General features: G+C 35.9%; 1 protein-coding gene across 1 annotated transcript in view; it reads right to left on the minus strand.

Annotated features, from left to right (window-relative positions):
* The window catches only part of LOC150095567 (histone acetyltransferase KAT6B-like), a 243,785-nt gene extending 227,637 nt beyond the window's left edge, over positions 1–16,148 (minus strand). The window contains exon 1 of the mRNA XM_090409990.1: positions 15,329–16,148. Within this exon, the coding sequence (XP_090266116.1) occupies positions 15,329–16,012 (684 nt within the window). The 5' untranslated portion in view covers positions 16,013–16,148. The remainder of the gene's footprint in view (positions 1–15,328) is intronic.
* Positions 16,149–16,968: the final 820 nt, after the last annotated feature.

The following is a 16,968-nucleotide window of genomic DNA, read 5'->3' on the forward strand; positions in this document are numbered from 1 at the left end:
TACGACTAAGTCTCACATTTTGTTCAGGAAATCAGCACAAACATAAATGTTTTTTTTTTTTTTTTTTTTTTTTTTTTTTTTTTTTTTTAATTTTGAGGGAAAAAATTCTTTAATACATCATAGTATAAGGATGGGAACGGGAAGACAGAATCCCAATGGAGTGCAATGCGATTACAATAGCAATGTTTGGGTTCAGCTGCAAAAAGCCGTTGTATACTGTAAGATATACTGTATATCCCATTGATATATTATAGAATGACATGTAAAGCTTTACTGGAAAATACAGCATCACGTAATTAATTCAGGCAAGGATTGAAGCCACCACTTGAAGAAATTTGCAATGACACCTTGAAAAACAAGGCATCTCCATACTTTTTCAAGGTATTTCCATTATGCAGTCGAGAGAATCATGGATCAAATGGATAAGCTCATGTGTGTTCTTTCCACTCTCTTTTACACCAGGAGGTCCATAATGTTGCATTTTATAATATGAAATATATGAAAAACATGTTTTTCCAATAATCGTTCTCCGTGACAATCTTATTATTATTGGATTTCACCTACTAAACATTGGAAATCTATCGTGCATTTCAGTACCGTGGATGATCTAGGGTTAGATCACCTTTTCAAACCATTTCAGGCCTCCAATAAACAGGGTGGTGATCGCACACCGGACCACAAAAATAGACCACTACAAAATGACATTCACAAGCATCCATTCACAGTTGGATTTGAGCAATAAAATATATGTCAAGCCGTTTGAAGTGTATTGGAACATTCAATACAACAAGAATCTCTCCCCATGTAACTTCCATATCACCGGCGCATGGTGGCCGAATTCATTGGAGGTGGTTGTTCACGACTGATTTAACCAGCAGCTTAAAGAATTCTTCAGACAAGTCAATCAACTCGTGATAAATCCATACGATGCATACCTCGAACTAGGCCAATCAGACTGGACTTTTCCACGTTTATATCCAAGCGCGGAAATCAAAGCAAAGTCTTTGATTTCCAATTTTTACTCAAACTTTAAATATTTATTAGTCCATTTATGCGGAAATTAAAAAAAAAAAAAATCTGAAGTTTGTAGCATGGAAATTTTTTATAGGACTTCAGAGTGCGTGATAGTTTTATTAACATCATATTTGGTAACGCAAACCGACTAAATTAAGATTACTTGTATCGTAGTATACCTAGTTTTCGCAATTGAAAATGTTGGATATTAAAAAATAATAAAAAAATAGCGCGATTTTATTAAAAATCTTTCCGCGCAAAAATTAATTATCAACAAAAATCAATTAAAAAAAACGCTCCAATAACAAGTTACTGCTTGATAAATTCAGCACGAATAATAACATACGACGGAAGGTATTGGTCCTGTTTTATTTTTAATCCCAGATGTTTAAAAATCCGTTTAACTGTCGGATTTTGAGGCTGAAATATCTTCCCAGATTGACTCAACAGCAGTTTAAGAAAATTGGGGAAAAAGTTCAGCTTGGCACCTTTTCTGATAACGCATACTGCTTGCTTTTATAACGAAAACAAACCAATCTTAGTCTCACTTCTTTAGCCATCAGCCATTTAAATTTTAATCAATATATTAATTTTAATTTCAATCTAAAACAGTTGTTTTGGTAATTACATAGTATATAACAACGTAAGTAATGGATTATAAAATTACAGTTTATAATTATTAATTCTGGATGACAAGCTTTTACTAGCTTGAATTTGAAATAAGGTGGAAAAATCCAACATATAAACTTGTCTCATCGCAAAGTAGCAATGAATCAGGATAATCCAGCATCATTTTCTGCTACAGGATATCACCAATTAGAATTGTGATTTTCCTAACTCTGATACGATGACATCAGGACTACAATGGTCGGCTGGATTTTTCATGGGATGAGGAAGTGGTGGAGAGAATTCAAAGGCGAGTGACTAAAATGGTGACAGGGGTTTGTGGAATGCTTGCAGTGAGGATAGACTGAAGGTCTTGCATATTGCATATTTTGATTAATAGAATGTGGTAGAAAAGAGGGCGTAAGACACAAAAATTTTTATAAGATAAATGCAGAAGAACTTTTTTTAATTTCGAGTTTCTGTTTGAAGAGTGGCGAGAGGATGGAAGAAGTTGCCTAAGGGTTAGCGTGGATTCAGTCCACGGCACTACATATAGATGCCCGGATAATGATAAAATTAAACTACTCTGCTTCAATATAAGTTTTAGTACGGCACACACACACCTTACTGAACCTAAGGTTCTCGTTTTTGCTAACTTTCTATATATCAACTTAGCAAGTTTATTTACACCATCTTCCCAAAACCCTATAGCAGCAATTTTGGATTTATTTCTCTGCTTCCCTTTCATCTTTTTGTATCACAAATATATAAATACATTTCAAGTAAATATATTAAATACTAACTCCGTAAGACAGACTTAATAGATGTGAGTGCAATAATAAAAAACTAAGATAATGCGAGTCTATTCGATCTCTTGGTTCTCCAAGTAATCAACGGATAAATCTAGAGCAACGCAGGAGTAGCAACTATTGATTAAGATACTTGATTTACTGCGTGATATCACCGATGCACAAAAAGGTTGCGCTACATGGACTACTGTACAGCAAGTTGAGGATGACTTGTATGGAGAGTTCTACTTTCGAATTTCTCACTCTATGGTCCACTTAACTAAATACAGCATGTATTTATAAACAAAGCTACCATTCTCACTTTGTATTAAACTGGTATTCATTCCATTTACATTTACTACTAAGAGATTGATTATTAATAGATTCTAAAACCGCATAAGCTAGAAAAGATACGACTGTTTAAAACAGACTAACCTTCTCTCGAGCCATTACTGATTACTCTTACGTTTCCTAGTTCAAATTCCATAGTAATACGAGTTACATTTATAAGGTTTTTTTCCAACTAAATGTGAGGTAGCCAGTCTCACATCAATGGCAGTGATTCTTGTTCCAGAATTTCGCATTCTCCTAAATAATACTCTAATTTCATTTGGAAAAAAAAAAAAAAAAAAGTTTGAAAATCGATATCGGTTCTCCACCGCTCATCATCGCCAAGTTGAGTGCATTCCCACGGTGTGTTAGATAAGAGCTATAATTTTAAATCTTAATTAGAATTCATTCATATGTACTTGTGTGATGTGCGTGTCTTTTGCTGAACTCTGGGATTAAAAATCCCCTCCTGCCAACCCAAAGATCGACGAACATTGAATCAGATCGACTTCGAAAAAGGGTATAGGAAAAGTTCTAGTCGGTGACTAACTAGAATCGAACATAACGGATTTTTTCAAGAAATCCTTTAAGAAGATGCCTAATCTTTATTTTTATATCCACACTGCCATATTTTACATTATGATAAAACAATAACTAGATTCAGTTTGCATGCATTTTCAATTCTGTTAAATTTATATCACATGGTGTCCTAAGACATTTTGGGGCCCCCTCCTCCTGCTAAGAAATTTGTATATTTCAAAGTAAATAAAATGCACGTAATATAGATCTCCATGTACTACATTATGCTCATATTTGCAAGGGTTTTTTGATTATTAGAATTCTTTTACAAGAATATCATCTTGCGCTTTGATCTGAGTATGTGTATCAATATGAATATTGAAATGACATTTCTCCCTACGTCTCAGTCAATTCAATATAAAGAAATAGCACATTGGCTTTAACACTGAGCCGAAGAAGCAAGCCTATGCCTAAATTCATATCAGTGTACATTTAATATTTAAAAAAAAAAACCTCAAAATTTTTCTAATCCTTAAAACTGTGATATTGCATTCTATATAGTGTATATGCTTTCCTCGTCCCGACAGAGTGCCAGATTTCCCTAAGCGCCCCCCCCCCTGCACACACACACTTCCCGCTAACGGTGTATCCTTTACATATAACCACTTGCATATTACCATTAAATAAAATGAATCTTTTCATTTTTAGCGTTGGTTGGTTTATTTTGAATTACCAGCGACGCATGACATGAAGATCAACGATTTCGTACCTGCCAATTGCGAGAAATTGAAACTTGTTTGTTTTGCTGACGGAAAATTCTTCAACATCGCCGTCTGAATCAGCTGACGTGACCTCACTTTTGCTAGACGTCTAGCAAAAGTTCATGTGCTTTTAAGGAGATCCAAGTCGAGAAGCGTCAATCAAGAAAAGAACCATTGCTTTTCTGATTGCATCACGGACGAGAAAGATTTTTAGCTCCACTGTAAATATAAATTCATAAAAAAAAAGAAGCCTCTCGCCTCCATGATTGCGTCTTCCAAGTTTGCTCATAACCAAAGGTTTAAACATCATCTTTCATTTAAAAAAGATCGCAGCAAAGTGCAATCTCTTTAAAAAAAAAAAAAAAAAAATTGATTGTTCGCAACAATAAAATATTTTCTCCAGCTAGTGATCTGTAAATGTGTTAAAACTGCAAATTAGTAGTGCAAAATTCAGTTAAGCAAGATGAAACACGGACGCCAGTTTAAATCGGCATAACGGTGGCATTTAAGAGCGTCATACTTAGAGCAAGGTTACGGTAACCGTAGCTACCAACAAGAAAAAGAGAGGGCGCTGCGATCATACGAATCGACAGAGAAAGAGCAGAATTTCTGGAAGTTTTTCAAATAAAAATGCGAGATGGGGAAATTTCATTTCATCTTTTACGCATCTTGAGTGATTTTATTTATTTCTGTTAATTTACTGTTTACAACAAAACAAACACGAAGTGAAAATGGCAACAGAGAATTAGATAAAAATATACTGTACAGAGCAGCAACGCAAAGACATCACAGAACGACAGCGTGCTTCGATATTTTAACGTCCATATCCGATCTGCGCTGCATATGAATCAATCTCTCTCTCTTGCTCATTTCTTCTTTGTTCCTTAATAATAATAATAAAATATGCAAACTATACTACAAAACACAAACATGTTTTATTTTAGCAATACATCCGTTCAGTCTGGGAAGTTAAATAGAACATCAATCCTTTCAATTTTTTTCCTGTCCAACCACATCTTCCTGCATGTCTTCTACATTAATCCTCTTCTGTTGACATCCTCTTATTCCATCCTGGCATCGACTTTTCTGACTCCCAAGGGATCACACGCTTTTATTTCTAATTTCCAAAACTGAAACCCTGCCCTCAACTCATTTCTTACGCAGTCCTTTTTTGTTTTAGCTAGTATTTTCCTTTTTAATTTCAATTCAGCCAACTGTACCTCAAATTCTTCTCGTTTTGAATTGCATTTGTAAGAATTATCGTTACAGTTGCTTTTATTTAGGTAGTATAACAGACGACGAAAGATTTAATGTATATTATGACTTATTTGCTTTGTTCTATGCGCGAGTTCATCTGTTTATGTTCCAATTTCATTTATTATACTTCGATATAGTATTACAAACATCGTGTTCTCTCAACTGCACAAATGGAGACAGTATATTTGTCCTTCGGCTGAAATATCAAGATTCTCAGTTTAATAGTGCTTACCAACTGAAAGAGAGTTAACTGATCTCATATGAATTTGGCATTCCCCCACCCCTTCTCTCTCTCTTGGAAAATCGGGTTTTCCCCAGTAGCTTATAGTACCATTTAAATATCTTAAATATTTATGGAGAACTGAAGTTATGTTCGAGTGGGTTATGCTAATTCTATTTTAATTCCGAGTGTAATAACTTGCTATGTTGTTTTACACATATATGGGAATTATCTTTTTCTTTTCTCTGATTACGTCACTTTGAAGGGTTGAAAAAGGATGCCTGTATGTATAGTGCGATGTTACGTAGAGAGAAGTCAACAAATTAAGAGGCCCTTTTACACACACGAGCCTTCTTTCCAGAATAAGGAGTCTTGACTCAGAGGATAGTCGTGCTGGTGCCTCCTTATGCAAACTAACTAAACGCTTCTGTATATTGATATAAAAACACCATTTGATAACGGACGACAAACCTATGTTGCCTTTTTTTTTAGCATCCACAATGGAGACCTGAAGTGGCTTGAATACTATGTATAGTAACTAGGACAAGGTTCCCACATTAATTAACTCAGCCTAGCCGCGGTAAGAAATGTTATAGATTTAACTTTTCGAAGGTGGGCTGCCATAAAAGAAATAATAATACATAAACAATGCAACCCTGGAAGATTGATAACTGTACACGTTAGAACTTATGGAATACATTCAGAACTTTTCTAGGGACTATGGCAATACATTTTCCAAGCTACTTCAAAAAAGCACGACATTCTTCCTTCGAGTAGAACTTTATAAGCAATTTTCAGCTGAAGATGAATTAGATCTCATATGGAGGTGGCAGGGTTAAGCATAGAAACTCGGGAATTTACTTTGTAAAAACAGATAAACCAGCCAGAGAATGCGCACAATTAATAGACCAGTAACAACTGTTTGCTGGCCTTAGCTGTCTCTGGAATAATACTAATTAATTGAAGACAACTCAGGCAATCAATAAGCGCGGTCTTACACACAGTAATGATATGTTTAAAGTATTCCAAATAAAAATATTTATAAGTTATTTAATATTACATATATAAGATCGCCGGTTGTCTAATTTTTGGTCCAGTTCATTGCATCGCGCTTTTTTTTTTCCATCCAAAATTTAATTGTTCTTGTTATCTCCATAATATGTATAAAAAGTTTAGATAAAACAATGAATATTTTTAAATCTTATATTTTTTGTATTAAATTTGGTTTTAAAATATTTTTTTTTTTATTCATTAAATTAAAAGAACGTTTTAAGTAAGATCTAAAAACGTAACAAGTAGTTTTCAATTCCCTCGCGCTTGAAAATTAGTCTGGATTTCTTAAGATGCAACCAACATTAACCAAAAAAGTGAATGAATGAAAGAAAGAGTGAATATAACATGACCTACTTAGGATATTTCAGAGCAGTCGCAATACCAATCGGTGATTTAAGCCTAGGAGAACTTTCATAAATTTCATACGGGGATTTATAATTCAAATTCCAAAAGGTAGTAGTTCTATATTTGGCCTCTAAAGCAGGTTTACCTATCTAATCATTAGTCCGCCCAATCGTGAGCGGGATCGTCGTTAAAAAGATTCACATAACGCTATAAAGGCAGAACTTCAACATACAAAACAAGCAGAAACATTTAAGATGTAATCAAAATATATTCAACTTTAGTTCCTGCTTATTTATTTAATATATAAGGTTTTTTTTTCCATTAAAGTAACAACAGCCACCAGTTTACCAATACAATTTTATTAGCCTCTTTCTAGGATCTGTTTATCGGTATTTAGTTCATAGTTACTTTTTTTTCCCCATTACACGTTGAATGCTTTTTGCAATTCAAATATTGAGGATGAGTATTCGTATTTTGAATTGTTTCAGAATCAATTCTTTTATGAATATTCTTTCAGCTCAATCATTCATGCTTAAAAACACTTTTGAATGTCCAAACAGGAGGCCATTTTTTTTTATCACAAACTATAAAACAGTGATGGAAAGTTTTTTTTTTTTTCAACATTTTTTTTTTTTTGACACAAGCTCAGATTCAACGAAGACAATTCTTATGCACGGAAGATTAATGTTATGATTAAAAATAAATAAAACAACACGACGGCCAGGTATTAGCCTTCCCAAGCAATACCTCAAAAAACAGACTTTGTGCACTTTGTTCTCGTAACGCTTTCCGCTTGAATGTAATCCGTGAATCAGTGTATTAATATGTGCGCATGCGCTTTGGACATGCGACGGAACTGTCGCTCGCGCTGGCAAGGTAAAACGTGATCCTCGACCTACAAGCTGTAATCTGGTATCAGCGTCCTTTATATCGGCCTTGAGTGTAGCTTAGAATGGATCCAGAAAAATATGAGGCCACATGATGCGGTGGTTTGCACTTCGCCAGTGATATACAATATCAGAACAAATTTCGAGACAGAATGAAAAAAAAATAAAAATAAAATTGAGTCAACTAACTTAATTATATACATCTACAATGCCCTAAGAATCCGTGAGTAAAAAGCCAATGACATTTAAACAGGGACACTCCTAAACAGAAGCAGGCAAAATAGCCATAAATGTAATAGTTTGTTTATGAGGAGTAACATGGGAGTTTTCCCAGAAATAATATCCATAATTATATACAGATTTGCGAAGTGTTGCGTTTACAGTATGTAATGCAAATAACATTCTGAACACAGAACACTAAACTGCTGCATTATGCTTTGGTACCTGCTCGATTATAAATATATACAATATTCTACTTTCGTTGGTATTTCCAACTCGACCTAGCGTTTTTTTTTTTTTTTGTTTTGTTTGCGTTCACTAATACTACTAGTTATGCGACCTAAACAAAGGAAAAATAGATAAACGCACGAATCTAAGCGAGAACGCACAACAGACTAAAAAGGTTGTTACAAAATTTTTACGGGAAAAAAAAATCATAAGGTGATGGGGATTTCGTAGGACAAAGTTTTTAAAATATAAAAACACATTGAGAGTTCTTTCCCACACCCCTAGAAAATCCCATGCCGCAGTACTCTACACTAAACATGAGAATCGGTGGTTTTTTTTTTTTTTTTAAGCTGGCGTTCACGTTTCACAAAGTCGATTCCAGTTCCATCGCGCACGTGCATTTCCAAAACACTCAAGGCTTCTTCACGTATTACTTCGTTCCCCCACATTCGCACAAAATAACGATTCTTTTTTTATTTACAAAAAAAAATATTACAATTTAATATATTTCCTTCGTTTTGCTGTAAAATGAAAATAGTAATGATATATTCAATTCTATATTTATATAAAATATTAACTTATACGATTATAAAGCAGGACAAAGTTTTAAAATTAGCATCAAAAGATAACATGCATATCGATTTCTACGGAGGTTACGTTAGTTGTTTATAGGAGCGCGGCGTATGCGTCCCATTAAGAGAACCTCTTAATCTCAAAACCATTTGAAATGGTTCTAAGAATTATTTCAGACTTGCGATTAAGCTGAAACATTTGGTTTTTCCGACAAATATACACTAATCCTATAAATAGGCGTATTAAAAAAATATATATTCATAGTATTATTGAACGTGTGACGTCAGAAGAGCAATGGCCCAGTGGGTGTTAGTCTCCACTGCCTGTGAATCATTTGCCATCTCAAAAGTTTCACTTGACTCACAATAACAACGCTGTAGGTAGCAATTAGCATCCTATGGGATTTCAGCATTAGCATTTCGGACAGCTAAGGACACGAGACACCTTAGTATTATGTCTTTTACGTTTTACGAAGAGAGGATAATAATAACGGGCGCATTCCAAGAATATACCACGCTCTTGTTTCTTCCTCAAGAACTATCCTTAAATGATACTATCGGTTACGGACTTACAGAATGCCTTCTCTGTGGTTTTTTCATAATCAATGACGGATAGACAAAAATATCAGTGGTTAAAGTCCCATATTGTTCGCGCTATTCAACTTTTGGTGACAACCGGACGAGCTCTATAGCCAACTTTAATTTCCAGATGAAACAGCTGTTGCGCGACTTGGCCTTCGTGTGAAAAGCAGAAGCCCTATAACGATATTACGCATGACACCCACCAATTATTTGCTAATTTAAATTCTTTTCACTGCCTTTCATTCTCACGAACTCCTTAAGATAAATATAACCGTGCATTTTAATTTGCTCATTAGCAAAGCCAATATTACATTATCAGAGTAATCTATTTAAATATAACTAGCGCAAATACTTCAAAAGCCAGAGGAAACCACTCCTGTGTGTAGATAAAACTTCGGAAGCAGCTCTTTTTTTCTTCAAAACAGATATTGAAAAGATGCCTCGTAAAACTCAAAAAACACGACTTAGAACCCTGCGAAGATGAAGATGGATACCTCACTACTGTGAGGTATCCGGATTATGCTTATTTCAATGTAAATCGCTCGCTCTTGATGACAGTAAAGAATATGTCTGTGCAGGTCTTAAGCAAGCTACTCAGATCGTAGATGTATAGCATTTGTCTGTGATATTGCGAGACAAATTTTGTTTCCTGGATGTACACGGGAGAATGTAGGCACTTGTCTGTATCTAATGTTGCTTTTAATTAGTAAAAGCACTAGTGAAAAATTGCGATAATTGTAAATAACATATAGAGATCTGACACGGAACCTACAAATCGTTTTGTTTCAATCGAAAGTGATCCGTAATTTGGACAATCATGAATCTCGAGATGCTATGATTGACAATTAATTGTACACTGCCTCAACAGACTCAATATTAGCTCGAGATCTGAATATGAAGCGCGTGTAATTGTGTGTGCTAAAGCAAGCCAGCCTTTGTGTGTTCGATGAATTTGACTCCGCGAGATTCTTTTTTTTTGTTCACAATCCAAAAGTTTCGAAAGGATACCGATTTGATGTCGTCGAGGTCATCGAACAAAATGCAATGAAGACACTTTTAGACATTCCGAAAGCGGATTTCAATAAATATCTCAAGAAAAAAAAAAAAAAAATGGTAGAGAAGATGGGCAAAGCTTGTTACTGCAGAATAGGCTTACTTTGAAGGAGACTGAACTCCGAATCTCATCGATCCGGATGTGTTTTTTTTTTTTTCTGTACACTTCGTATATTCGAAAATGTCATGTGTAACCTGCTTACTCTCTCTTTTGTTTATTTACAATCTCCTTTAACCCTGCGGAGGTCGCAGCTGATCTGACAGATACATGCAAATTGTTTATATAAATATTCTTACACATATCCAGTGTATAGCTTGGAGGTCATGAGTGAGTACCTGCGAATGCATACATTACTAGTGATATTCCACACTGTTTATGCGGTCAGTTTTGGTTTAACAAGTGTTATGTAAAGTGTGTGATATTTCATAGCAAATTGTATCTGAGAGATACCGCGACCTCCGATGTCAATATAGTATTGGTTTAGTTTTTCTTCTTTGTTCAATGATTTCTAGATTGTAACTGAAAATAAATAAACCATCATGTATTATATTTGCAGTATTTTTTCTTTAAGTTTTATCGCATTTTAGCACATACTAGTAATGAATGCATCTCTCACATACAAGCGACCTGCGCTGCAATTTTTTCGAGTGCGACCTCCGCAGGGTCAATGTATCCACCCTCATACATCCACTCTTTGTACAAACATAAATAATGTCATGATTCTGTACAGAATCGGTAACAACGAAACAAATGGATAAAAGTCTCACAACTGTATAAAATTTGCCTACTGACAAAGCGTCAGAAGTTTTTGAAACTTCGAGAAGTAAATCTCTTTTTATTTTGCTCTTGTAATTTCCATTAAGAGTATAAAGAAATGTTTAAAGAGTGTTTAAAAACCTCCCAGTCTCTCCTATACGCTATTCAATTTGGAGAGACTTTATTCCGAGCAAGTGGATAGAATTTTTTCTATCCGATTCGAAGTCAGGTGTTTCCAACCTAAGGGCATCGTCGATACCCACTGAACTACGAAGGCTCATTTTTTAAACTAGGATTCAGGTGTCATCTAATCCTCAACCCACTCGCGGTACTAAATGCAAGATAAGTTTACAACCTTCAAATGTAAGATTTGCGCAAAATACAGAGAATAGGATCCCACCTCTTGCCAGCTGCACACATAAGGAAAGCCTAAAAGTGACGACCTGCATTTATCGACTAATAAAAAAGTGTAAACCATTTTCATCTTCGATGAACCATTTCGGAAGCGTCTACTCGGTAATGTTCCTCAACCCTTCGTTTATTTTAAAATTCATTGAAGACAACTAAGGCCATGAGGTAAGTCATGGGCAGTAGTTGCCTTACATTCTCAATGTTCGCTAGGCCTCGTTCGGTCATGAGGCAAACCCAAGTTTCCATGGGTGGTGGGGGGTAACAACGGCTGTTCGTTCGACTGAAAAAAGAATTACAAAAATGTCCCCTTCTTAACGGAATTTGAAACCAATCAGAGGCGCGTGTTATTTTACCGAGTGCGCCAAGCAGACGCCATCAACGTTCACTAATAAGGAAGTAATATTATGCGTAGTACGATTATACGTTATATTGACAATAACAACAAAATAAAAGTCGATAAAACTAATCACGTTTTAAAAACATTTTACTTATTCCCGAATACAAAGAAGAAAATCTTTCGAAGAAAAAAAAAAAAAAAAAAAAAAAAAAAAAAAAAGTAGCTATGCTAACTATTCTGTACTTGGATGACATTAAATCTTAACCAACATCTCCAAAAGAGGGCGTCTGCTTAAAAATCTGGTTAGAATTTTTTTAAACAAATTATTAACCGAGTTGCAGAATATTTTCTCTGATTGATTATACACGTTTTCTGAAATACAAGTTTAAAATATATATATAAATATATACATACAAGTTCAGGGAAGGAGAAAAGTTGGTCAAGCAACAGGTGTGTTATTAGAAGTGGAGAAGGATCTCATGAGCTTTCATCGCTTTGGTAATAAGAGCATACGGTGGGGGTGTTCAAAAAACTAGGATCAAAGAAATTAATTATAATACAAAAATTTTTAAATATAAGATATAAATGAAAAATTGAATTATTTTTAAAGTTGCAATGTTCAGAAATGAAGAAACTGAACTAGTACCGTATTTAAAAATCCCAACACATGCCAATTCCAACAACAGCTTTTATTTATTTTTTTCTGTTAAGACATTACTGCGTTCATAACCATTGAAAAAAAAAAAACTTTTTACATGCAATACTATGTCCATGTAAATAAAATGCTCGCCATGTTGTGAAACCCTTCAAAACTTGTGAAATTAAATATGTAGTTCATCTTGCGGTTTATCGACTCAATGCGTAAGTCAAGAACACGGCCGAACGCTACTCTATGCCATGTTGGGAGGGGGGGGGGGGGGGAAATGCAAAAGGCCTCACTTTCGTACCAATTATCTAGCCTGCGGCCTCCTCGCTGCCACCGGTCTTTGTTGTTTGTGGCAGTCTTTTCGGTTTAAATTTAAAACACTGTCAAAATATTCGGTGGGTCGATAAGCAAGCGCTTAACATGCAAACACCAACGAATCTTCCGAGGACTCTGAACCAAAACGACACCCATTTTCCCCCCACCTCCTTCCCTATAGGAACGATAACATGTGCGACCCATATTTCCACATCCGTGTAACGAACTTTTCAATGTTCTGTTTCTGAACATGGAGCCTCTTACCAATACATCGCAGGGAGACTTTAGACATCACTTTAGTCTCAAGTTAGGGTTGCATTTTCATCCTTTTGCTATTTTTCGATAGGTTTCAGTTGCATTTGGCACACAATTGCGAACAGGTACAAATTCGAAACCAGCGGTGCTAAAGTCAGACCAGCTGGCAGCATAAGTGACGTCATAATCATACTTGGACAGTGAAAGCCTTAGAGAATTACATGATGTGTATTATTACGCCTTAAGACATGACGCATTGACATTCGATACCGATTACAAATTCACTGGTAGTATGTTCTTGGGCAACTAGTAGTTTTTAATGATACGAACGAATAAAATGACAAAAAAAAATGCAAAAAAAAAAAAAACACTCATACCGCTACATAAAAAAAAAAAAAAGAACGCTTGGGCAAGAAACGACCAATTCGTGTGAATTAAGCGGCCACTGTAAGGACATCTCTCTCTTTTCCAGAAGGTGATATGATCATCACGATTGTTGAGGAGTGACGTCATCGCACGCTGATCGTGAGGAAAACAAGCCAACGCCGATTGTGCGAAAACATGCAAGAAAGAAGAAGCTTGCGAAAAGCCAAAATGGAACTCCGCTAGTACATCCAGCATTTTACCTGTTAACAAAATCACAAACTAAACGATAACCGGAAAATCGATCCCAGCACAAGAAGCAGATTCCCAGCTTTTCATTGTACCACCGAAGTAAACTAAGTTAAAAAGTTTATTAGCAAACAGACTGCAAATTAACTCAATATTTATTTGAATAAGAAGGAATATATTTAATTCGCACTACACCCAGAATGTTACTTTAATTCGTTTATTTATTTACGAATAGCAGATCTGTAAAATCCATTTAGCTGTTGCAATACTTGAGGGGAAAAAATCTGGAATTCTGTTACAAATTACATGCCCCAATTCTAAACGACATTCAAGGCTGATGACGCCATATAAAAAATATATTAAAAAACGGGTCAAAATATGGGCATTCGTGTCAAAGCTGTTTACTCACAATGGAGAAAACGTATTATAAATTAAATAAATAAACACCCCTCTTTTATTCACTTTCCTTTTTCATTGAAGCTTAGTAAACTTAGTTACGTAAGTGCTTGTGGTGAAAATAATTCAATACCAAAAAGACGCATCCACTGGAATAAAAATTCTTGACGCGCGCATATGCGCGCGCACGTTATGCACACACCAGTGCGCATACTAAAGAACAATGATGTCCCCTCAGGAAAAATATTTATTAAAAAAAGCAAAATAATTTTTATTCGTATCCTAAAGATTTTTTTCCCTCTTTCTTCGTGTAAGAAATGGGGGGGGTAGGGCGGGGGAGGATTTACCCAGTTTTACTAAGCTTCTTCTCAAAGGTCATTAAGAACACATCGCCATGGATTCAAATGCACCATGCAGTCACCATGATTTGTACACCCATGGCCACTGAAGCGTAGGTAAACCTGGACTAACATGCTAAAAGAGAAAAGGTCGCCGTGTAGAGGTTTATTGACCTATTATGATGAGCAAACGGACTAAAAGCAACCATTAATAACTAAAATTAAATACTGTTTAAAAGGGGAAAAAGATATTAATTTTAGATTGTTTTCTCACAAAAAAATAGAAAAAAAGAAGAAGAAATAAACCGAACGTAAGGTCAGTGGATCAAGTTTAAAAATATATGCGACAAACTGAAAGTATTACATTTACTGGAAAAAAAAAAAAAAACGGTTCCGTAAAATAAAGACGCGCCAGGCATCACTTCCAGATGTGCATGTATCAGCATTCGCTTAGTCTTCTATAAACGACCGGTCATTGGCTGACCACTTAAAACATAAGCACAAAAAACCGCAAAAGTTCCAGAGCGTCTTGCATGCATTTCGACATGGACAATGACATGCCGCTTAAAGCGTGTTTCTATCGAATTCCACTTCATTCGGGCATTCTCAGTTACCCGAAACGCATCAGCAACTGCACAGATACAAATAAATTCACTTCCATTTCTCAAGTTAACCGCGTGCGTATATTAAAATGAGAAGACATTCAAACGAATATAATAAACCAACAGGGTAGGAAGTTAGGCCTACTTGCGCATGTTAATGCATACACGAAACGAACTTACAACTATGTAACAAACAATTTCAAAAATGATGTATATTGTACTAACCTTACGTTTGCTTGCAGGGCGACCTCTTTTCCCAGGCACGTGCTTCATGGACGCAGTTACCGTGATAAGAGACTGCTGCGGCGGCTGCTTCATTTTGGCTGGTTTTAACTCCGCATTTTTTTCTTCGGGCTCTTCCTGTGCGGGCACAACAACACATTCGGCCTGAAACTCCTCCTCCACGAAACAGTTGAGCGCATAATTCCCGTTCGATAATTTTTTGATGTTGCCAGCACAAACTTCCCTGTCGAGAGCTGCTTCTATCGCTTCGGATGTGAGTTTTAATGGCAAACCGCGGTCGAATAAATATTTCTCGATTTCCCGCGCTGAAATCCCTTGTTTTGCGATCTCAGCCCCGGCGCTGTTCGCTATAGTCATTAGAGTAGAAATGGCATCGATGAGGGCATTCGCTATGACCGTGTGTGTATTCAGAATATTGTTATTGATGTAACTCTTACTTCGAATCCATTTTGCAGCATTTCGATAGCTGGTGTTACCTTTGTAATCCACTTTAACGACTATACCCTCAAGAACAAGCCGCTGTAATTCGACTTGTACTGAAGTAGCATGTAGGCCGTGTCTCCGCTCCAACATGTGACATATCCGCTCTAGGTCAGGCCTTGCTTTTCTTTTGCGCAACTGGTCGATTGCATCCAAAATCAAATCTTTATATTTCGATTCGCCCATATTTCATAAAGAAGTACAATTTAATTAACTTTAAACGCCGAACTGCGAAGAGCGCTAATTGCCACAAGCAGCGCGCGGATTTACTCTATCCGTACCTTTACAGCGTACAAGGCTAGCGACAAGGGAGTTTCTTCCAACGGAGGAGAACTAGCACATGCGCAGACAATGGCGAGGTGCACTCTGGGATTGAACTACCCATGCATTGTGACAGTGAATAGTCTGGTGCGACTTACAAAACTGCAATTTTTTTTTTCTTTTCGCACTACGCAAGTATAGATTTGTTTCTGTTTACTTCAGTATTTCGAAATGAATTATCCTTTGCAGTAGCGCATTGTTATGTAAGCAGGTTAAATGGCTAAGTTTTAAAATCTGTTTCAGTGATGACTATGCTGTATTTAAAATTCCGTTAGTGTTTTCTTATCAAGTATGCGTTTTAAGTAATTGTTAATCTTAAAACGGCAATGTTAGTGATATTCTATATTTGCTTATTTGCTGTGGTATTAGTCTTAAATGAATAGCTGCCGGATTACGCAGAGATGTTGACAAGGCAGACGACAGCGATTTCCGGAAATGAACGATCACGTGATTAGCGCAAACTCTTTCAAATTCCAAGCTTGTATGCGCCGTTTAGATGAGAACTTTTAAGACGCGTTTGGAATATTATCGAAAATGTAAAATACAAGATTAAACCAAGTATTTTTTCGCTTTTTAGTTACAGATAAATTAAAACTCCGTGCGCTTGTAAATATTGACTTTGATAAAGCTATGCGTTTACCTCAAACTAGAATTATCTGTAGCCCTAACAATAGCCATAATTGCGCTCAATGAAGTCAGACTAGCGCAATACTTCAGTGCTTTACCAACCAGAGCAGACATGTCAAATATGCGGTCCGAACAACAACCTCATCGCCGCTAGCTGCGAAAGGCTATATTCTTCCTAGATAATATGATCCATG

Source organism: Typopeltis vanoorti, chromosome 20 (assembly GCF_054136105.1).
Source record: "Typopeltis vanoorti isolate ZY-2024b chromosome 20, IOZ_Tvanoo_1.0, whole genome shotgun sequence".
In the NCBI taxonomy this organism is placed as follows: Eukaryota; Metazoa; Arthropoda; class Arachnida; order Uropygi; family Thelyphonidae; genus Typopeltis; species Typopeltis vanoorti.